Raw genomic sequence first — 23,392 nt, forward strand, 5'->3', positions numbered from 1 at the left:
AATTTAATTTTTAAATATGATATCACTTTTAATTGTAGTGTCATAGTCATATATAATAATGAGTCCGTCGAACATCACTCATCAACAATTATATTGTGCATATAAAAAAACAAATATGAAAACAAATTGAATATTGGACGGCAAAATTAAAAAATGTCATCAAGTATATGATAGGATCTGATTTTTTCTGCACCTAACACGATATTTTTCATTTAAGTCATTAAAATAAAGAATCTCTTGAAAAGAAGTTTAGTGCATCAAACTAATGTGTTAGTTGATTCAATGAATTTCGAATATAAATACTTCATAGGGGGTGACGAGGAATTAAATTTAGACTCTTTAAAAAAATAGTATTATGTGTTGGTGTTTATGCATTTTACTAGTAAAATTTAAATATTAAGTGCATATGTTCGTGGGTATAAACTGACAAGAAGGTGATCATTATTATGGTGTAACTCTTGTAACTACTATTATCCACGTTATTCTTATTCAATACAAAGAAGAACTCCTCCCCTGTGAATAGTGGTGTTTCTGTTTTTGTGAAATGTGTCTCAAAAGAAGATGAGAAGTGTGAAAAAATATTGTAGTGAAAGAGAAAGTTGAGACAAAGAAGAATATTTGAAGTGTTCAACTAATTTACTATACAAAAGAGGGTAATTATATGTTGAAGGAATGTGTTCTTTTTGTGGAGTTTTGAACTCTTCAACTAATCCAGAGTTGTTTGAGTTGTACGATATTGTTGTGTTGTTGTATTCTAGACAAGTCAAGAGTGATATTGTTGGATTGGTGTAGATTATGTCGTAATGAGCTTGAATCTCCTTTAAAAAAACGAAATATCATTGCATCAACCTGAATATATATTTTTTATTTATTTTTATTATTTTATTTTCAACTCTAATTTATCATATTTAAGGTATATTACAGCAACAATATATTTAATTTCATATATTTCCAACCATATGACTCATAGTACCTTTTTTTTAAAATGTACTTGTTGATTATTTATTAGTAGTTGAATATACTTCTATAAATTCACTTTGCATGACATATTTATCACCGAATTAGATCCCGATCAATTCAAGTGTTCATCTCTAAGAACGACGCTTTCAATATAATTCTTTTCATTTTCAGTATTCAAACTCAATACCTTTAATTGAATGTCAAGGATGGGATCTCAATCATTTGTCGCTTAGAGGTGTCAAATAACTCGGTTCAGTCCATTAATTTTTTAAAGATAACTACACCTTTTGCAACGACAATATGTTCTATTCGATTTAAAAGATCTTTTATAAAATCATTTAAGCATATTGGTGACATAAATGTTAAACTTTCATATCGTATTAAATTTCGGTTAATTTGATTTTGCAGGGAATGTTTAATATTGCATTAGAGTTTGACTACTTCAAATTCGCGTTTTGCAGGACATATTTATGGTCGAATTAGAACTCAACCAATTCAAGTGTTCATCTAGAATTTCTAGGACGACGCTCTCAATATGATTCTTTTCATTTTCAGTATTCAAACTCGATACCTCTAATTGAATATGGTGTAAAGAGATCTCAATCATTTTATCTCTCGAGAGTCCAAGGTGTCAAATAATTCAGTTCGATCCATTATTTTATTAAAAAACAACTATACCTTAAAAAAAAAAAACTTGAAATATTAGAGTGCCACGTCACATTTCTATGTCTCCCTTTATAATTGATAGAGTATCTATTTTTCCCTCTTAAACCTCTAAAACCCTAACAATGGCGATGTTGCTGAGACTTATTAATCGCCGTGAACTTGCTTCTTCTGCCTTCAAAAATGTAAGTTTATTTTTGTTCATTTTCTTGATTTCATTCATAAAAATCCATTCTTGGAGTTGTTTCTTGATTTTTGCAGTGTTTGAGAAAAAGCTTATTTGGGGTATCAGATCAACTATGTTACTATTCTTCTAGAGGTATGTAAATTTTGTAACTTGGGGTTAATGTATTACTGATATATTTTTCATATTAACTTATGTTGTGCTTGGTTTTGGAACTTTTTACTGTTCATATATTGTAAAAATCCCTTCTTGGGGTTGCTCGGATAGTAAGCATGGTTAACCGAAAATGCTAAGTTGTGGGTTTGGAGCAAAAAGGTGTGGGCTTTTAGGGAGGGGTGAAAAAAAAGAGGAAAGTTCAAATGTTAAGATTATGACAAGAGGGGTTGCTCGGATGGTAAGCATCCTTCAATGAAAATGCTAAGTTGTGGGTTCGGAGCAAAAAGGCGTGAGCTTTCAGCTAGGGGTGAAAAAAAAAGAGGAAAGAAATGTTGAGAGTACAAGGAGAAGTAGTTCAAATGTTAAGATTATGACAAGAGGGGTTGTTTGGATGGTAAGCATCTTTCACCTTTAATCGTAAGTTGTGGGTTTGAATTACTAGTGGAGCAAAAAGATGTGAGCTTTTAGAGAGGGATAATACTACACTTTAATTTGAATTGAAGTAGCTGACTTGAAAGCTTCTAGTTGGGCTTTGATGCTTCTATTCCCATTGCCCACGCTACCATTTGTTCATAGGTTTTGTCAGTTGAAACTTGCAAATGTAAGCTTTTGAAGCTGAAACTTAAAATTTGAATTTCGGAAGTTGTGATTTTTAGAATATGAAGTTGAAACATGTTAATTTGAGTTTTAAAAATTGAGATTTTTGGAATTTGAAGTTGTGTTTGGACATGCATTTTACTTGAATCTTTTTCGAATTTTTGTGAGCGGAAGTCCAAAAAACCGAAAAACTTGTCTGAGCCAGTTTTTGGGAATTTGAAAATAAAAAAATCTGATTAAATTTCATGGCCAAACATATTGGTAAATCCCTAAATCTGATCCAAAATCTATGACCAAGCACTAGCTCAGTGTCTGTCCACCAATATATGGAAAATTACATAGAGATGTATATTTTGCTGATACATTTTGAATATTTTCTGTCATTGCCCTCTTCATAGAGTGACAAGGTTTCTCCATTTCTAAGACTTAGTTCTAAATAGACATGAAGTTTTTGTCTTTGGATGCTCATTGGTCCTTGTCATCTATTCAATTTCAGGTAAGAAAAAGTCAAATTCAGATGGCAGTGATTCAGGCGAAGAGAATTTGTCCAAGAAAGACTTGGCTTTGAAACATGCACTAGATCAGATCACGACATCATTTGGAAAGGGATCCATCATGTGGCTTGGTCGCACGGCGTCCCCCAAACAAGTCCCTGTAGTGTCTACTGGATCTTTTTCTTTGGATATTGCCCTTGGGATAGGGGGTCTTCCAAAGGTAAAAGAATAAAACCATATCCTCTTTCTTTGGGCATTTCATATACGGTGAATAAAAATAGTGGTGATGATCGCTTGGCTCCCAGATGTTATGCAAATAATTTTCTGAGTAATGTTTACTTTGGAGAACTGGAAAAATTAGTATTTACACCAACGTTATTATTCAGGATCTTTTGTCACTTTAGGCAGCTGGGTGACTATTTTACTAGATATGCGAATCTATTTACAGAGACAAACAGATAGCTGCTTATCAATGTTAGGATGATAGGTTATACTCTTATCTTCATTATAACTTATATCTTGCTTTTGTGCAGGGACGCGTAATAGAGATATATGGTCCAGAGGCTTCAGGGAAAACAACACTTGCTTTGCATGTAATTGCTGAGGCACAGAAACAAGGAGGTTTGTCTAGTTTGTACTTCACTAGCATGCATTCCCAAAAAAGAAAAGAGAGAAAAAAACTACCATTTCATTTTCTTTTCCATTTGCAACATCTATCATTTCAATTTTAGCTTATTGCAACTGACACATGGAAATTACTTATGCTTCGTCTTGTTTCTTTGTAGGTTATTGTTGTTTTGTTGATGCTGAGCATGCTCTTAATCCAACATTGGCTGAGACAATTGGAGTAAATACTTCAAATTTACTTCTGTCTCAACCAGATTGTGGTGAGCAAGCTCTTAGTCTGGTAGATACAATAATAAGGAGTGGTTCGGTTGATGTTGTTGTTGTGGACAGTGTAAGGAAGATTGAAACTGTTGGTTCATGTTTCTTGTTCTTACTTTTAGAGTCAATTATGATAGTAGTCTCAGTTATCTAAAAACCTTATGTGGACAATTGACTTCTATGGCAGGTGGCTGCCCTTGTCCCGAAAGGTGAGCTTGAAGGTGAAATGGGAGATGCTCATATGGCGATGCAAGCTAGACTTATGAGTCAAGCACTCCGCAAGCTCAGTCATTCTCTATCGCTATCACAGACTATTTTAATCTTCATAAATCAGGCAAGAGTCATAGGCTGCCTAGATTCACATCATGCTTCTTGCCCTCATCTTTCCTTCTGTTGCTGTCTTGGAGTTTCTTTCTTTTTCTTTTCTGTTTCAAAGAGACGCTTCAATGAGATTAGATTGCATGCTTTTGATTGATTAGTTCCTTGTGTATTTTCTATTCTGATAGAGCATATCTCGTCAGTGTAAAGGACTCGACTGATTAATTGCACCCTGGTTCAGGTCAGGTCAAAACTTTCAACTTTTGGGGGATTTGGAGGACCTAGTGAAGTTACTTGTGGTGGTAATGCCTTGAAGTTCTATGCTTCTGTGCGTCTAAACATAAAACGAATTGGGCTCGTGAAGAAGGGGGAAGAGGTACGTATCTTTGTTGATCAAGATATTAGAACTTCCAAGATTTTGGGCATATCTGATTTGGAGTATGTTTAGGAAAGCAGTATGTTATTTTCTGAAATGAGTTTGTATGATAGTATAACTTTATCCTCGATCACTCTTTGTTATGATTTCTATGTCGAGAGTTCCATGAATGCCCTTTGTTGAGTGAATGTGAGGGAGTTGAACTGTCCCGAATCTGATTATGCAGGCAGTCTTTTTGATGGAGTCTCTATTTTACAGACCATAGGAAGCCAAGTTCTTGTCAAGATTGTAAAGAACAAGCATGCTCCTCCCTTTAGAACTGCGGAATTCGAGCTTGAGTTTGGTAAAGGAATTTCCCGTGAAGCTGAACTTATTGACTTGGGAGTCAAACATAAATTCATTACAAAAGGTGGTGGTGGTTATTACAGTATCAACAATCAGAACTTTCGTGGTAGAGATGCTGTAAAACATTTCCTATCGGAGAACACTAGTGCTAGGGAGGATCTTATGATGAAACTTCGAGAAAAGCTTATTGACCAAGGGGACAAAGAAAAGGGACCTGATGTAGACCCTGTTGAGGAGGTTGTATTGAACGATACCACTGATGAAGATGCCCCAACTGCAGTCGAGGCATGAACGTTCGATAAAAAGCTTATTGGACTTGCCTAATGGAACTGCTGGATTTCCTGTCGATATCAGTATGTAACCAACATCCTCGGATTATCATCATTTGTAAGAAAATCTGCTCTTGCACCGTTGCACGTATCCTAACCGTGGCTTTGTGAGTTGTGTCAACGTCAATTTTGATCGCGTGGTCTGTGGAATTATTGGATTAGATGAAGATAAGGCCAATGCTGTGACTTTGGTTCAATTTTTTCTGGTAACCTGCTAAAATTCTCTTGTACATAACAATTGTAACTTCAAAGAGAATGTGTATTCAGTCATTTATTTCAGAAAAGCTCTTCTTCTGTCTGATTTATTTCGGAAACCTCTCTATATCCACGAGGTAAGGTAAGGATAAAGTCTGCATACTCTCTACAGTATTCCCCTGATGCATTTTCTTGCCCTCAGTCTTCCTGCTGCAAACGCTTCAATTATTTAATTGGGTGTTCAATAAATTATAACAACGGAGTTGGGGAAGATTTCAATTTTTGAATATTTAGTATGGATGTGAAAGTATATTTTTTTTTGAAATATGGGAAACTCGTAGGATAATCAGAGAACATTATATAAGTTGAAATGATCCAAATAAAATATGGAGTAGATCAATCATATTTCAGAAAATTCATGAACTAATATATGCAAAAAGTTGACATATATGGTGAATTCATATTTTTTTGTAACCTTGAAACTACAAAAATGTGAGATTGGTTCTGTAGAGACAATATAGGCCGAAAAAAATTTGAAATGCATCATGAAACAAATAAGCAGATCGACTCAATTTCATCCTCTTCCAATTATCATTTTTTCTTACTAATGCAAAGCTTGATTAATGATAGAATGATTGTCCTTTAAAAGAAGTTGATCATTTTCTCAAAACCTAGTAAAATTACTCAAAAAAATACGACTGATGCACGCGAATATAAAGATCCAAGGGAAGCAAACCCATACAGATTATGTTTAAAACGTGAAGGAGCATCATAACAAACTGTCAAATTGTGAGAATATTCATAAAGTCTTTCTTATTCTTTTCAATACTCAAAAGGGGAATATAAATACTACTCTCCAGGAAAAACAGTTTTCAGAAATGGTCAGCTAAACGGAGATGATAGATACTTCATGAGAAATTCACTCTTCTTCCTCCGCCTCCTCCAGCCATTTCACAAAGGGCTCCAGCGACTTCACAAAGTTTTGCCTGCAATATTGTTAAAGACAGTAACCCCATTAGGAAAAGACAGACAAGATCAACACCCCCACAAGGGTGAATAGTGTCCCAACTACCATCCACACGACTCAAATATCTAACATCCGAGCAAGTCGAAACAAATGCTTACCTGCCCTTGAGGTTTGTTCCTTTCTGGAACCAGTGAAGAATGGTATCTTCTGCCAGAACATCTTGGTCATAAAGAGACCTCACAATCTCAGGGAACAGCTTCATCAGTTTAGCATCCTCGTAGCACTGGACTTGGACTTTGTACATGAGTTCCAATTCAAGCTTTCCAGTGGTGCAGAAAGTATTCAGCAGTTCTGCCCATTTTTTCACCTACACAAAAAGGAAAAAGAAGAGGAGAACCAACGATTATGTACAAGTAACAAAAAATTTGACAACTGAGCGCCATCTAAATAGTTTTAACAGATAGACAACAGAAGCATCCAAAAATGATGTAATTACTAATTAGACAGGCATCAGACGAAACATTAGATAATCCGGACAATTCTGTTCCAAGACTTGAAATATAGGCAACTTTCATTACTTAGATAGCGGTTGTGAAGCAAAGAATAAACAATTTGATGTAGACAAGTTTCTAGATGATCAAACACCCTTCCTGCCCAACAACTCTACAAAAGAACCCATAAAGAAGAATTGATCAGCCCTACCACCATCTAATGTCTATGACAAAATAAATCAACTATGTTTCAATGACAACAAAATTGGGGTTCACTGTATATGATCAAGCTCTATATCATGAACAGTTGAGACTAAATAGAGGAAAACTAAAAATAAAAAGATTTAAGTTGCTTTCCAAGACGCACGACGGAGTGTCTGGACATGACATGGTTGAAATTTGAAAACGAGTAGTACTTGAAGTAAAGTTGTAAACGAACATATTTGGAGACTAAAGTTGTGTTTGGACATGAAAATACAATTGAAGATTTGTGAGAGAAAAACTTCAACAAAAACTTGAAAGCTCCTAAAGACTTGTTTTTCAAACTTCAGCTTTTCCATATTTCAGGCTTTGAAGTTGAAATGATGGGCCAATTAGACAAACACACTTATTTGAAATAATCTCCAAATATTATTTCAAAATTTTGAAACAAAATCTATTTACAAAGGGGAAATATGCTATTCATGCAATAAACAGTACATCTGTATTTTATTACAAAGACACAAATTGCTAAAACAGAAACGCATATAAACAAGCTAGATGTTACATGCCAGAATGATCCATGGTTATAGGTTATCCAAATAACAGAAGAAAAAAACCCGTTATCTACTTGGACAAACTACTAAATCCACTAAGCCATGAAATTGAACATGTGAACAAAAATAAGCTAAAACCAAGACAATGTTGCTGCAAGGTGTCATACTGTCATGTTAGCTATTGTCTCCATTCAACATCAATATTTCCAGTTCACTTGTGAAGCTGACAGCAAGACTAAATTGCCAAAAAGTCAATGCCTAAACATATTTCCATATGTAGAATATAAATAATTAATCAGGTATAGTATTAATAATAAGCTATTGCTGATCTTTAAGTCACCTCTCGTGTTTTGCCCACCGACATTTCTAATGAATCTTTCCAGTACACATGCTATGAACGATCAATTAGACACCAAATTCCACAAAGAGAAATAATCTCACCTTAATGTATAAAAGTTGGAACAGAAATTTAGTAACACCTTACAAATATTATCTTATCTGCACAAGTATATGGAATAAAGCAAAAATAGAAGAGCAAAAGAAACACATGAGCAACCTTTTTGCAATAATCACAACAAATGCTTTTTTTCACAAGTACATTCTTGAAGCAAGATCTATCTCATTGTTTTGAAATCCACTAGCACACAAACTGTGGTCAGCTCACATTGCCATACAACATAAGTTTGTAACTAAAACAGGAGAAACTGAATAAACTCGGCTAAATTTTTCAAGCAGCATTCAGTCATAGAAAGATATGCACACATTTTGTGTATTGTTATTTAGGAAGTAGCTAAAAGAAATTCATCATTCCTGGAACTACAATCAGAATATTTTATATGTTACAATTAGTTGGTTCCACTCGCAAGTTTTTTTTTAATTCTGAAGCAGATACCAATTTGCAGTTTCAGAAAATAGAACTACTTACAAAGCTTGTAACTGACTTAAGTGTTAATTACCTGGCGAAGAGCAGAATTAGCATTTTGCTGTTGGTTCTTTCCTGACCATTGAATAGCATCCATCAAGACATCCCACAAAATCCGCACAACCTCTATATCTGGTAATTTGGCATCTTTGACATGTTGCTTCACAGTTTCTATGACTTCAGAGATAGCAACTTCTTCTGCTAGCTGAGTTGTTAATGTAGATTTCATTTCCTTGAGCCTCACCTCAAATATCTTCTTATCATTATATTCCACCAAAGGTAAAAGGCCAGCATTGCTGAAATAAGCAAGTCCATACACCATTAGACAAAAGCTAAAGTAAGATGGCATGAATAAAGTGAACATTTGTTCTTCCTTCAACTCCTACTCACCAAACAACCAAAAAAAAGTAAATGATTGTACAATACATTACTTGTTCAATTTGCACACCGAAAGAGACCTAATAGGACTTTTTCCTTGCATAATACTTTCAGTTTTACCGAGTAATGTTAATAGGAGTATAACGGTAGGCTGGCATAGCGCCTGGAAAATCCAGGCAAGTACCTTGTTTTAAAATGAGAATGCTCTAAAGCAGGACAAAAAGGTGTACCAAATACCAATCCCTATTGGCCTTAAGACAGCAGAAAAATAGCTTGCAGTAAAACTTGAAACTCCATACAATAAAATCTCAAATCATGAGATCCCCCATTTTGCCTTGTTCCCCATTTTAAGGAAAACAAATTAACCCAAAGCAATTTCTTAAACTTTTTTATCATGATTAAATCTTGAATGATGAAGCTCTAAATGACAAATGACACAATTATTTACACAAATAATCAATGGAGATTTATCGAGTAGGAGAGAGACAGTTGCAAACCCCACATTCAGTACCCTTTTTGAGCTAAGGTGGTGGAGGGTGTGAATGAAAGAAAGAGTTCAGGCACTTCACAGTATCTTCCACCTCACATCCCTACACAGCTCTATTATTCAGGTAAGTTCTAAATTAGAAATTTACTCACGTGAAATGCTCAGAGACAGCTTCAGGCGTCCTCTTAGTAGAGGGGAAGAACTCGAGAAGATCATCCTCCATCTTACCCCGCTTAAGGATTGAGATCAAATCATCAATACTGTTGTCAATCAGATATTCCTTGAAAAAGTCTGTGATGAAAGAGAGAACTAGCCCTTTGGCAACAAGGTTGTCTTTGAGCAATGGCTGGAGAACAGTCTCTGGGGGAAGGCCTGATAGCTTCTGGGAAAAAGCAAGGGCTGTAAAAATTGAGAGCTTAATCCTTTCATTTTCCTCAAAGAGCTCCAATGACTGCAACATTTTTCGCATGACATTTTCAAGGTTCTTTATCAGAAACGGCCTTCTTCTTAATATCTTCTGCACATAGATGACAGAAGGCAAAATGGCTTCACGTTTAGGTTCACACTCAATCACAGAGTAAGGGTGGCGCTCCCCTTCATCAAGTTTGACTGTTCCAGGTTGTGTACGGCCTCCAATGAAGACAACCTATCACAACACCACATGTAAAGATGAAATGCAAAAGAGAAGCACCAATGACACAACAAAGAGAATAGTAATTGACATTGTATCATCCATGCAACAATAAACATTTTAAACACTAAACACGTTTACAAACAACATATCTTCTTGACAAGCACGTGTGACATGCTTATGCAACAAATTGGAACAGCTCAATTTGTTATATGATCTGCTTAGGTAAAAACAAAGAGGTATCAGCATAAAACCAACCCATAACACAACATGCACTGCTATATTCTATACTAGTATTAAGATTTTAAAGGAAAGTGATCTTTTTAACACAAGGAAAATAAGACCTCAAGAAATAAACAAAGAGAAAAAGGTCAGACTCCATAGGACCAACAAAAAGATACTTTTCACCACCTACAGTTCAATCCTATGTATATGCACCTTGAGGGAAATAGTGATGAAATTCCTGTATGAGATAATCTTCTAAGTTTATTATTTAGTATTTACCTCGAAAAAGGTATCACCGTATCTTGAGAAGTTGAGGTCTGAAGACTCAAGGTTCTTAGCAACAAGTTCCTGTGCATAATAAAATATTTAGTTAAGCTTTTGTCCCAAGTATTACCAGCATCAAACAATTAATTGAGATTGATCACCAAATCGTAATGGCATTAACGTAATAGAATGGACAAAGAAAGAAGAATAAAGCTGGTATCAAAATTAAATATCCAAATTACCAAATCACCAGCATTATCCAGGTAAATCTGGACCACTGCATCCGCAAATGCTGCAGGGTCCAGAGGCGCTGCAATATTCCGTTTGCGGGTCTTAATCCGCGTGCCACTGTAATCATAGGACAAAATCAACAAAAAATTACGGGCATGCAATGAATAGCGAACAGTAAGAAATAGGGGCTCGAGAAAAGGACAAAGAAGCCTTACCCGAGAGTGGGTTTCTCCTTTGAGCTGTCATTCCAAAGCCAAAAACAAAAGTTTAATAAAGGAAGAAGGACAAGAAGCATAACATTGTAATCTCACAGACTATGCAGCAGAGACAGCATAGCTACAAGCTCCACAAAAGCCACTGCTAACAGTGCAAAAAATAACACAAAACGACGAAACTCGGAGAAGAAGTTTGCATCTTTTTGGCTTGCAACATATAAACAAGAATGATCAAGGAAAACCAACAGTAGGCAAGTACTACAGTGGATTAACGTACATCAACCAAAGATTACTAGAAAGTATTAAAATCATAAAACGAGCATGGTCACTTTCCTATACATAATCAACCTAAACCATACACATACTTATGTCTCTATTTTATACTCAGCAGAGATACTAGTTCAGTGGCCATAGACTATTGCACTTCTGGTGCTGTATATTCTTTAATGAATGTACAAAATACCTATCAACTATTTGACATCAAGTCTCACAATCAGAAAGGGATCCACACTATCCCCATCTCACCTTTCTTGTCTTATTAAGATTGAAAAGTAAACTGACTACAGAGGCTCTCGTTAGTATTTCATATATTATATTGAACATTTTTATTGCATACAAATATTTAGAGGGAGGAGGGGGAATACACTTTCCAGCTCAACTTTGTTCCGATAATGAATTCGCAAGAAATTATAGCTGCATTTAATTAACTACTGTAACTTTTTTCACTTAATAATTGCATTCTACTCAATTTTTTTGTTCTACATACAGCAAACATGCATAACTATTACCTTGCGACTACCTATTGACAGCTGGTTGAATTTAACCGTTCATTTCTTTTCATACAAACTTACATAAAGACCTCATTTTTATTCGCCTGATATCACAACACTCTCCAATCAAAAACATCACACACACACACACAAACAATTCTTATGCTACAACAGTATTTACCTCTCTATAATACATATACAACAAAAGAAAAATGCTAATTTCAACATGAAAAAAAACTAATCGTAGTTACAGTTGTTTTCCTGTAAATTAACACCTCAAATTACAACAATAAAAACATAATCAAACTAATACTTTTCCTCATAGAACAGATCTTCGGAATACTAAAGGAACAAAAAAAGCCCTAACTAACAAAAACGTAGATCGATTTCTGAGAAAACTTACAACTATACACTCAAATACATACAATCATTCATACTGAAAATCGATACGGTACTATCAGATCCAAATCCCTAAGTAATTACATATCAAACAGAAAAAATCGAAAAAAAATCGAAAAAAATCAGAAAAACAAGGAGAAATACAAAGAGATTGAATCGTTTACCTCATAAACCAAGATGGAGAAGAATCGAGATCGATGCAGAGACTTCTGCGGATTTAGGGATGAGAGAAAAATGGGAGAAACTAAGAAAAGAGGCAAATGAGTACTCGTGAATGCTGTGATAAAGATATTTATATAGTACTATATACTAGGAACTTTTATATGACCCGGAAAAATTCGGGTTCGAATCTTACTAGCTACATATAGTGGTAGTGTGTTCGGGTCTCGTCGCAAGCCTCATTTTATTAGTTGTGAGTTCGCAACTTTTAGAAATAGCGTCTACATTTTCATGAGTGTAATTTTTCTTGCCTTACTTTTCGCAAATCTACTTTTATGAGATTTTACTGAGTATGTTATTGTCGTAAGGTGATGTTGTCGGTATCTTGAGTTACAAATTAATGTTGTCCTCAAAATACCCTTTAGTTTTTACTCAATTATATGCGTAGTATTACGATTTCGATCACTCAATCGTTCTTATGGATCTTGATATGTTTGACTAACTATGATGGAATAGAGCCATTCGAAGTGGAATCCCTTCTTACGATATTTTAGTTAGAGCAGGATCAGTCACATATTGTCCCCTAACTCTTTCCTTACTGTGATTTATGTCTTGCTTGTGTCGTACAAATGTTGTATGCAAATGAAATAGCATTTGGTATAGAATAAATGGGTGATGCAAAGCAGTGTTTATTCGAGACATTTGATTTAAAAGTTGAGAGATTATGCTCATGATACTATGTCCTTTTTGCGAATTAAGAATATGAATATTTATTTCCGACATTCAAGAGTATTATCTAAAGGTCAATGAAGTGTCATCAGGTCTTTAAATAAACGACGGTACGTGGCTTTAGAATTGCTTGTGGAGGCCCATTTGATTTGACAATACTTGGCCCATATAATTGTAGCTTTGATGTTAATGTTAAGTTCAATAATGTGCATTCTCAATGATTTTTTTAGACAATGAGACATATACAAAGAATTAAAATTAGCTCTTAATCTTTGAGCCCACCTCTTAATTGACAAAAGCTCATGACAAAACAAAGTCACAAGCCAAAGGTATTAACTTACGCGGATCAAAGAATTTAAAGTTTATGAACTTTTATAACGAGATGTTAAGTAAATATATAACAATAGTTGACTTTACAATCAAGTATGTAATTAGATATAGAGTGAATTTTATATTGCATACAAAGTTAGGACTTTAGGCTCGAATCATAATTAAATTCACAAGCCATAAATTATAAGATAGTTCTTTCTCTAATAATATATCTCCTCAAGTGTTTAATTTGAAGAAATCAAAAGAAAAAATTTGCTAACTATAACCAAAAGAATGTCAACCAAAGTACCTAACACGTTATTAGCTAGTAAAAACAAGAACTTGATACCAAATTTATGTATAACGTCTATTGGAATTTAAAGAATAACATAAATTACGAACATAATTATATAATTGTCACAACAATATAATTGGTTAAAATGCTAAAGAAAATGATGCTAAAATTTAAAGAAGGTTTTTGCACTGTGCTGGGCTGAAAAGCTCATATTAGTTTGGAAGAGCCCAAGCCATTGGCCCAAGTGTTATATTCTTAAACAAGATATCAAAATATCATAAGACGTCGTATCGATAAATTGTATATCTGCATGTTCCTTTTTACAAAAAAATTTGTTTGCAATGACAAACCTTCAAATACACGTAATGTTATAAAGACTCACTAGTCAATAATAGTAGTAACTGGTTATTCATTAATATAATTATTTCACATGATACAAACAATTTTTTCCACGTCGAGCATTAGTCTTGTGAACTTTTGGGTCAAGTTTTACAACTTAAAAAGTTAGGATCATAATTTGAAATCCTAAATCATGTTTTTTGGTAAATTTGGAATGACCCCGAATCACATGATCAGATGCTAATTTGAAAATTCAAAATGTATGTCCAAACGCAAGCTTAAACTAATCGCACGTATCAATATATTAAGTAACTTAAATTAAGCAACAAATCAAGTTAACAAATATATCAATTTATTAATCATAATTAAATGATGGAAAAAATATCTCCTGAATTTATTGTTTTAATATATACATTGATTATATAATTTTTAGATTTAATTACTAAAAAAATGTCTATTCATTTTTGTGGGTGCAGCCTATAGCTATAATGAATTAATGACAAGAAAAAAATAGTCACATTACTCCCACTACTATAATGATTTTTTAACTTAAAAAAATTAGGCAACTAGCCATTTTTGACTAAACAAATTTCACATGACATAATTAAATTAAAAAATGTTGAATCTTGGACCATGGTGGTTGACACACTTGAAAGATTTTCTTTTTAGTGGCATATTAAAAGAAAATATAAAATTATATCTATGTGGAACCCACACTTGTTGGTACAAGTGTCATTTGTTGACTGGTTGGAAAAAATATTTTTTATCAAGTCATTTGACTAATATTGATAGTTAACCAACTAAACTATTGTAGTCGCAAATTAAGGATACGAGATGTGCAACATATGCTATGGTAATTGAGTTATGACGGCAAAATCACTCAACCACTTAAGAAAATGTCACATATTCGATGAATACAACGTAATAAGATGATCATCGTAATTTTTTCTGATTTATTTGAAGTGGCGAATTGATCACTATAAATAAAAATGCTTCTTCCAACATGAGTGGACCTTTCAACATACTACCTCAATTATTTGAATCCCATGAAAATCTATTGATCATATTCTTTTCCCCACAATTGTATTTTATCTTAGAGCCATCCATCATAATAACTCAATATATATCACGTGTTATTTTAGTCGTATCAATAAATTTTGAATGTCAAATTATTAAAAACAGAAAGGACATACATTAGGTAATGGCCCATAAAGGAAAATTATTTTATTTAATAAATAATATAAGGGGAAAATAATAGTATTTAAAGAAGTGGACATGTGTCAGAAAACAGAATCAAAATAGATGGCTCCAACAAAGTTCACATGTCACTAACTTAGTACTATATATTAAGCCTCACTTATAATATAAAAAATTACATCATTATATGACCTAAATCTTTTACTATTACAAGTTAATGAGAACATTAGTTTAGTTAAATATATAAATAAGAGGTGAATTCTCTGTTTTTAATCGTAAGTTTTGAATTTAAATATTATTATAGTATTTTATTTGACATACACTTAAATTAGCTTAAGTGCAAATTAAAGATACCAAGTGTTGCCACTCATATCATGTATATTCTATTATTTATCGTTCAGTTTTTTTTTTCTCACAACTTACATGTTATGTAACCATATCATTCAATTTTAAATACTAGATTATTGGATAAACACAGATTAGGGACATTAGGTAATGATCCAAGAAAGAAAAAAATATTAATAAATGATAAAAAGGAAAAGAAGTAAAGAAGTGGAGAGGTGACAAATTAGGTAAAAATACCATTAAGATAGATGAAATTTCTTTATTTTTAATCATTAATTTTGAATTTAAATATTTATATTTTATTTGACATTAATCTAAGTGCAAATTAAAAATGCAAGGTACTGTGATGCATGCTACATATGATGACCGTAAGATTATAATAGCAAAATCACACAATCACTTACCATATCATTTCACATATATTCTAGTTATCGATATTATTTTTTCGCTCTCATTCATTTTCCTCACAACTTACATATTATTTAATCGTATCACTAAATTTCAAATAACAAATTATTAAATAAAACAAAAAAAGGCACATTTGGTAATGATCTAAGGAAGGAAAATTATCATTGAATGATAAAAGGAAAAGAAATAAAGAGGTGACAAATTAGGTAAAAACATAAATAAAATGGATAAAATTCCTTTGTCTAATCATAAATTTTGAATTTAAATCCTAATAATATTCGGTTTGAAATAAATTTAAAACCATTTAAATACAAATTAAGAATAGAATATACTACTATACAAAATCACTTACCATACCACTTACCATATATTCTAATTAACAACAAATTTTACCCATGTTCATTTTTTTCTTTTTCATGACTCATTTATTGTTTAGTCTTAATATTAAATTTCGAATATCAGATCATTTGAAGATTAAAAAAAGGAAAAAAAATTAATAATACTAAAGAAATAAAAAAGGTGACAAAAAAGAGAATCAACTTTTCAAATTTGTCCTCATAGCCCCTCTCTTTTTTTTCACCTATAAATTGTCCTCTTCCTTCTTCTTCTTCACTCAAATCTCACTATTTTTTCCTTGTTTACAAAGTTGTATTTTTCTGCAAAAATGGTTGATGTTGCTGCTGATGCAAACATGGATGCTGTACAGCGCCGTCTCATGTTTGACGACGAGTTTGTTCTCTATCTCTCTTTTCCATTTTTACTGTTTTTTCGTACTTTTAATTTGTTTTTGTATACAAATCTCACTTTATCGAGGCAGATCTATGATTTGAAGTTTATGAATTCTTATAGTGATTTTGAGTTAATTTATTTTTTAGTAATCATGGTGTTTGGATTATATCAGTTAACTCTGTTCACCAAAGCTTAGATAGATTTAAAAGGAATTAGCTAGAGTAAATGCCTTGAGATTTGAATCAGAGACCGCATTTGACGATTAGTAGGGTTTGAGTACTGATGAACCTATCACCTGCTCACTGATTTTGATTTGTTTGTCTGGTTTTGACTTTGCGCGGATTGTTTGGTCTTAAACCATAAAAGATATGTATAATGTATTAATCATGAAGTGTTAAACATTTTATGTGGAGAATTGAAATTAAAGAGTTGTCAAAAAAGGAAGCGGATGTTGATTTTGTTAAACAGACTAAAAAGGAAAGTAAGATTAAAACGGAGGGAGTATATTTTTTGTGCCCTAGTATTCTTAATTTTGCATATGGTTTATTGATCATTAGGTCAAATCTTTGTAGACATAAGATTTATTAGTTACTATTAGTATTAGAATGAGTTTGAGATTGAATAAAAAAAGGACAGATATAGAGGGTTTATCTAGTTAACTTCAGCTAGTTTGAAATTGATTCATTGATTTTTCATTAGATTGATGCTTGTACTCCTTCCGTCCCAATTTATGTAGCATTGTTTGGCTTTATAATTATAGAAAGGTACAATCTTTTTGGGATAGATTAAAAAGGAAAGTGTGAGAAAATATTCGACTTTCTTGAATTTAAGGAGGGTTGGTGTTCTGCATGAAAAATCAGTTATGAATGGTAGTTTTTGCTTCTGATATTATAAAATGACCATGACTTTACTGGTGTAATCCCTTGTAAGACCAAGCTTTTTTAGTGTATGAGTTGAAGATTTGTTTTCTGGTTGTCCTGGACAAAGATTCTTAAAATTCTGACTTTTTAATCACTTCTGAATTCAAGATGCGTTATGTACTGGATATTAAAAATTCGCTAATTTCGTGTTAGTTGTTACAAGACAATCTTTTGGGAACTTTCACTAAGAAAGCTGCCCTGTTTCTCTTTTAACTTGGTTGTTGTTGTTATCAATGTTTGATCTGCATTTTTATAGTTTCGGCAAGTGTATGACCTATTTCATTCTGGTTTAACGCTTTCTCTTCTTTAACACTTGCAGATGTATTTTGGTGGATGAGAATGACAAGGTTGTTGGTCATGAATCCAAGTACAATTGTAAGTTTAGATTTTTGCGTCGTCTTTGGAATTTCCCCGGTGTGTGTTATCTTCTTGTGTATTTCCCTAGGTATCTGTATCTTATTTTGACGTTGAAGGTCTGTGTGATTCAATGTTATTGTTATCTCACAATTAAGGGAGTTTATCAGTGGAGAATCTAGAATTCATAAATTTGCTTATTTTAACTTACTTTATATATATGTTAGATCACTTTATAAGCTGCATTTATTCTGTGAAAGTTTGAGTAAACCAAAATTATCTCCAAGAGCAGTCGATCATGTCTATATGATCATTTGTTCATGTCTCCTATTTTTGCTCAATTACCTGCTATTGATGTGCAGGTCATTTGATGGAAAAGATCGAAGCTGACAATTTGTTGCACAGAGCTTTCAGTGTATTTCTTTTCAACTCAAAGTATGAACTTCTTCTTCAGGTATGTCGCATAAATAGATTGCAAGTGCTGAATGATTATGTAGTGTACAATTGTGACAGTTCTTGGCATCGTAAGATAGCGTCTCAATATTAGAATGTTGATATCTAGACAAGCTATAAAATAAGTAGTCAAATGATCTGTAGTTGAGACTTGAGACACATCTTTGTAGCTTTTGAAGATTAAAACACTTAATATATGTTATTCTTGTGTTGTGTGTGTAGCAACGATCTGCAACAAAGGTAACCTTTCCTTTGGTGTGGACAAACACATGCTGCAGCCATCCTCTCTACCGAGAGTCTGAGCTTATCGAGGAGAATGCTCTTGGTATATTTTCTGTTTAAGCTGAAAGTCTTTAACTTTTACCATCCCGGCTTCTCGTATTCAAATTCAATTTATTCTGTGTTGTACTTTCCATTATTAGGTGTAAGAAACGCTGCACAGAGGAAGCTGCTTGATGAACTCGGTATCCCTGCTGAAGATGTCCCGGTTGACCAGTTCACACCATTGGGCCGTATGCTTTACAAGGCTCCATCTGATGGGAAGTGGGGAGAGCATGAACGTATGTAACATCTTCTTTGTATTTTAATTTTGTTGTGCTTGTAACCTATTTATCCAACCTTTTAGTAAAGCCAAAAGGGCTTATTTAAGAAAGTTGGTCTGCTTTGGGCAAAAAATACTTTTCAAAATAAGTAGATTTCGGAAGCTTGGCCAAATAGGTTATGTGACTATTTATTGATTATTATCTCTAATTATAATGTCGTAGTTACTAAATTAACTGCATATCTCACAAAAGCATGAATGTGCATTGAGCAGATAGGTATAACTCCTAGCTGATACCTTCTTTGTTATTGCAGTCGATTACCTTCTGTTCATCGTTCGTGATGTCAATGTTCACCCGAACCCGGACGAAGTTGCTGACATCAAATATGTGAATCAAGAGCAACTAAAAGAGCTTCTGAGGAAAGCTGATGCTGGTGAAGAAGGTTTGAAGCTATCTCCTTGGTTCAGACTTGTCGTTGACAACTTCTTGTTCAAATGGTGGGATCATGTTGAGAAGGGGACCATCCAAGAAGCTGCTGATATGAAAACCATTCACAAGTTGATTTAAAAGCTACGTTGCTCGAACTCTCAAAAATATTGCGACAATGCACCTGTCGTCATTTTTGAAGAGTCTTGAGCAAACATAGCTTAAAAGGAGTCAACTTTTTACATGGTTGAACAACTACATTCCTGTTCCTTTTTAGATAATAAATTTGATAATATGTTCTGTTGTTATTGTTGAATAGAACAGAGGTATTATTGAACTGATCAGAGCTTGTAACATAGACATGTTTCTGTTGAATTTTAATGAAGTAGCTTGCTGTTTTGTGCTTGGCAAATTATATGTTGTTATATGCTTTAGCCTTTTCATACCTCACTTGTGGGATTTCACTGAATATGTTATTGTTGTTGTTATAAGTGCACAGATAGTCGATTTTGGGACCCCCATTTGAGCTACGACACCAAATCCATGTCTGAAGTTTGACATATTGCTTGTTCATGCTAACTTCCGACATGGATTTGAAGTTAGGTTTGCCAAAATGAAGCTTTGAATATGCAGGAAATTGTACAATGACTTGAATATGTATGTCTATAGTTTTTGACATATATGTTCAAAACTGAGGGTAGTTTTTTTGAAGTTTCAACTACTAATCTTCATTTTCGAACTTTTCCCTTGATAAATTCATTTTTTATATTCGAAATTCAAGACTTCTTCAAACTTACAACAATGATAGTTTTAGATGGTAATAATTTACTCCATGAAATTTTGTATATATATTTCCTATAAATGATTTTTTATAAGCTTTGAGTCATATCATTATACTTCATCTAATAATGTACAATAGATTCGAAACACACTAGAAAAAAGAAAAGATAATATCCAGAACAAGGTGGTAGTGACCTTGGTAGAAGACAAGATAGGGAGGTGAATAGCTAAGGTGGTTTAGACATGTGGAGAGGATACGTGCAAATGTTCTAGTGCGGAGGTGTGAGAGGTTAACTTTGGTGAGTTTTAGGAGAGGTAGAGGTAATCCAAACAAGTATTGAGGAGATGTGATTATACAAGACATGACACAACTTCAACTTGCCGTTGGTATGACCTTAGACAAGAGGTTACGGAGAGTACAAATTATGATAGAAGGTTAGTAGATAGTTGTGTATTTGCCTAGTTTCTACTTTCATATCAGTAGTAGCATGTACTCTCGTAGACTATTTTCTTTTAATTTATGTTACTGTCGGTTATTTTTTTCTCATACTTCGATTACCTTATCATTTTATCGTAGTTACTATCCATTTTTTTCCAGCATAATTTGTTGTGCTTTCTTTATTTTTTTTTGGTCATGACTTCTTTATTTCTTAACGAAATTAGAAAAATAAATTCCACAAGTGACATTTTATATTGTTCATATCCTTTCGACCCTCCAACATGGCAACATATGTACCTCATTTTCACCACCCACACTCCCTACCGTTGCCCTTCATCTACCTTTTATAGTATTTGTTTACATTATACAATAATACTTTTTGGATAATAAATTTTTACTTATGTACCCGATAAAATTAAATAAAAAATCCATTTATTTTCTTAGAAAACATTGTAGAAGAACCACAAATTCTTAGATTAGTTATTTAGTTAACCTTTGTAACGCAAAAATAGTAAACTAGTGATTAATTTTGATTTTGACGTTACAAGAATAACAGTATGCTAACTACAATTAACTATATTGCTTGATTCACGTAAATTTATCTAAATTATGTACATATCAAATAAATAAATGCATTTCATATTTCTTTTTGACCACCGGCTCAACCCTACTTTAGGCCCCTTAAAATAATGATCCCCTTATTGAAATTTTCTTAACAGTTTGTTGGTAATCTCTTACTAATATTATGCACGTATTTTCAAAATTTTATTATTTTCTAAAAATACTGTTGATGTAGATTTAATTAAAAGTAATAGATGATTAAGTTTGTAGTTATTTTCTACTTCTTAATTTTTCTAATTCACTTCAATTTGAATCAATCATGTTTTCATATTGATATTGTAAGATCGTCTTCAATATATTCTTTCATACGACTTCTTAAATATTTCAAGCTCGTACTAATTAATTAGATTATTAAATGATTACATTTAAAAAAAACATTGTATTAAACTTTTAATGTCTTCTAAATATAACAATCACTACAAAATTGATGATTTAGACATATTTTTTATAATTAAAAAGAATACAAAATATTATATAAATAAAAAAATGATATTCTATTTGTTATACTCAATCATCAATCACGTGAAATCTTAATTCTATTTTTAAATACTTCTACAATAATTTTGATAAATTTGTTATGTTTTCAAAATTATAATCAATAAGAATTTATTTAATATGATTTAAACATTTGTTATGTTTTACAACGTACAATAGTTTATATATATGCCTATTTATGTCTTACGAATATACAAGAAAATATTATACTATCTTGAATTTTTTTTATCAAATTATAATTAACTACATTATATTTTAAAAAGTTAATGAGTATAAAAATAAAATAAAAAGTTATTAACTAGAAGTAATTTCTTTTTCTAAATTTTGATTTAAGTCACTTATTTTATTGAGTCACATGCTTGTGAGTTTCTAGGTAATATATACCACAGGTTCAATACATTGGTTGTTGTTTAATAAATATAACGTAACCCAATCAAATTATTTATAAGAAAGATAGTTCTAGATAATCTCAATAAATATGTATCACATGGTAAAATATGGTGATTTGCCTGTTGTATATATTCTTAGCTCAATTGAACCACGAAAATTTTTAGTGAAAATATTAAATGCGGGTGAATTCATCATCCATAATATATATGTTATTTTCTATGTATAGGCAATGTGTTATTAAATATGTATACAATCCATCATTTCTTGAACGAATTATAATGTAACTTACGAAAATTCTATTAATTAAGGAGATAATTACTTAGTTTCATACTAGTTTGCAATATTACAAATTTTATCAGATTTTGAAATTCACATACATGCCTCTGGTGCATCCAAATACATGTCTCTGGTTCTCTGGTTCGCCACTCTTCTCTCTCGCTCGCTTCTCTCTATGTCTTTGGTATCCCAAATACATAAATGTGTCTGGTATCCCAAATACATAAATGTGTCTGGTATCCTAGATACATGTATATAGTGTGATTCACATGTATTTGAAGATCTAACCCGCCTCCTCCTCTCTCTCTCGCCTCTCTCGCTATTTTAGTGTATCTGATAGCAAAAATACATGTATCTAGGTATATCTGACTTAAAATCTGGTATGAAATTATTAATTAGTGAGACAATATATAATCATTTCAAACTATAGGAAAAAATAGTAAAAATCTCTATAAGTACATATTAGGAGATCAATAACATGCTAAAAATGGTAATTTATCTATTATGGACGTGTATAATAATATATATACTCTTACTTCACTTAAATATTTAACGATGATAAATTTATATAGTTTAGTGTAAACACAATATATTAGTGATCTTTTTAGAGTAATATATTCCTCAAGTTATATGCATGGATGATATATTAGATACATACATAAAAAATTGTTTATAAATATGACGTGTGGTAATTAACCTGATAAAAATAATAATTGATGACATGTATATTATCAAAGGTTAAAATTCACTAATAATGAAAAAAATACATTATCAGTATATATAACTTAAATTATCCTCTAATTATCATCATTATTAATTTAAGATAAAGTAATAGTAATTATAGAGAACTAAATCCCTATATTTCTCAACCTTCTAAAAACCTCTTTTCTCACTTTTTCAGGATAACCAAATAATTAACCTATTTTTATGGTAACTAAATACTTAAAAA

The 23,392-nt window shown here is 32.4% G+C and overlaps 3 protein-coding genes across 4 annotated transcripts; 2 read left to right on the forward strand and 1 right to left on the reverse strand.

The window, feature by feature from the left end:
- The first annotated feature begins 1,706 nt into the window (after positions 1–1,706).
- LOC125868125 (DNA repair protein recA homolog 3, mitochondrial) lies at positions 1,707–5,588 on the forward strand. Of its 2 annotated transcripts, none has more exons than XM_049548726.1 (8): positions 1,707–1,808; positions 1,885–1,942; positions 3,057–3,274; positions 3,588–3,675; positions 3,840–4,030; positions 4,127–4,273; positions 4,499–4,633; positions 4,892–5,588. In XM_049548726.1, exons 1-8 carry the CDS (start codon positions 1,749–1,751, stop codon positions 5,267–5,269), a joined length of 1,275 nt encoding a protein of 424 aa, XP_049404683.1. In that variant the 5' UTR covers positions 1,707–1,748; the 3' UTR covers positions 5,270–5,588. The 2 variants fall into 2 exon arrangements, with proteins under 2 accessions (XP_049404683.1, XP_049404684.1); XM_049548727.1 differs by having other exon boundaries at positions 1,708–1,808; positions 3,840–4,012.
- A 634-nt stretch (positions 5,589–6,222) lies between these two features.
- LOC125868127 (uncharacterized) lies at positions 6,223–12,540 on the reverse strand. Its single transcript, XM_049548728.1, has 8 exons — positions 12,402–12,540; positions 11,069–11,092; positions 10,865–10,970; positions 10,638–10,706; positions 9,655–10,148; positions 8,672–8,933; positions 6,628–6,836; positions 6,223–6,488 (listed from the first exon to the last, which is right to left on the reverse strand). The coding sequence occupies exons 1-8, from the start codon at positions 12,404–12,406 to the stop codon at positions 6,422–6,424; spliced, it is 1,236 nt and encodes a 411-aa protein (XP_049404685.1). The 5' UTR covers positions 12,407–12,540; the 3' UTR covers positions 6,223–6,421.
- A 4,035-nt stretch (positions 12,541–16,575) lies between these two features.
- On the forward strand, positions 16,576–19,834 carry LOC125868326 (isopentenyl-diphosphate Delta-isomerase I). The gene is made up of 6 exons (XM_049548981.1): positions 16,576–16,747; positions 17,987–18,042; positions 18,384–18,475; positions 18,697–18,799; positions 18,897–19,034; positions 19,330–19,834. Exons 1-6 carry the CDS (start codon positions 16,683–16,685, stop codon positions 19,581–19,583), a joined length of 708 nt encoding a protein of 235 aa, XP_049404938.1. The 5' UTR covers positions 16,576–16,682; the 3' UTR covers positions 19,584–19,834.
- Positions 19,835–23,392: the final 3,558 nt, after the last annotated feature.

Source organism: Solanum stenotomum, chromosome 6 (genome assembly GCF_019186545.1).
Source record: "Solanum stenotomum isolate F172 chromosome 6, ASM1918654v1, whole genome shotgun sequence".
NCBI lineage: Eukaryota > Viridiplantae > Streptophyta > Magnoliopsida > Solanales > Solanaceae > Solanum > Solanum stenotomum.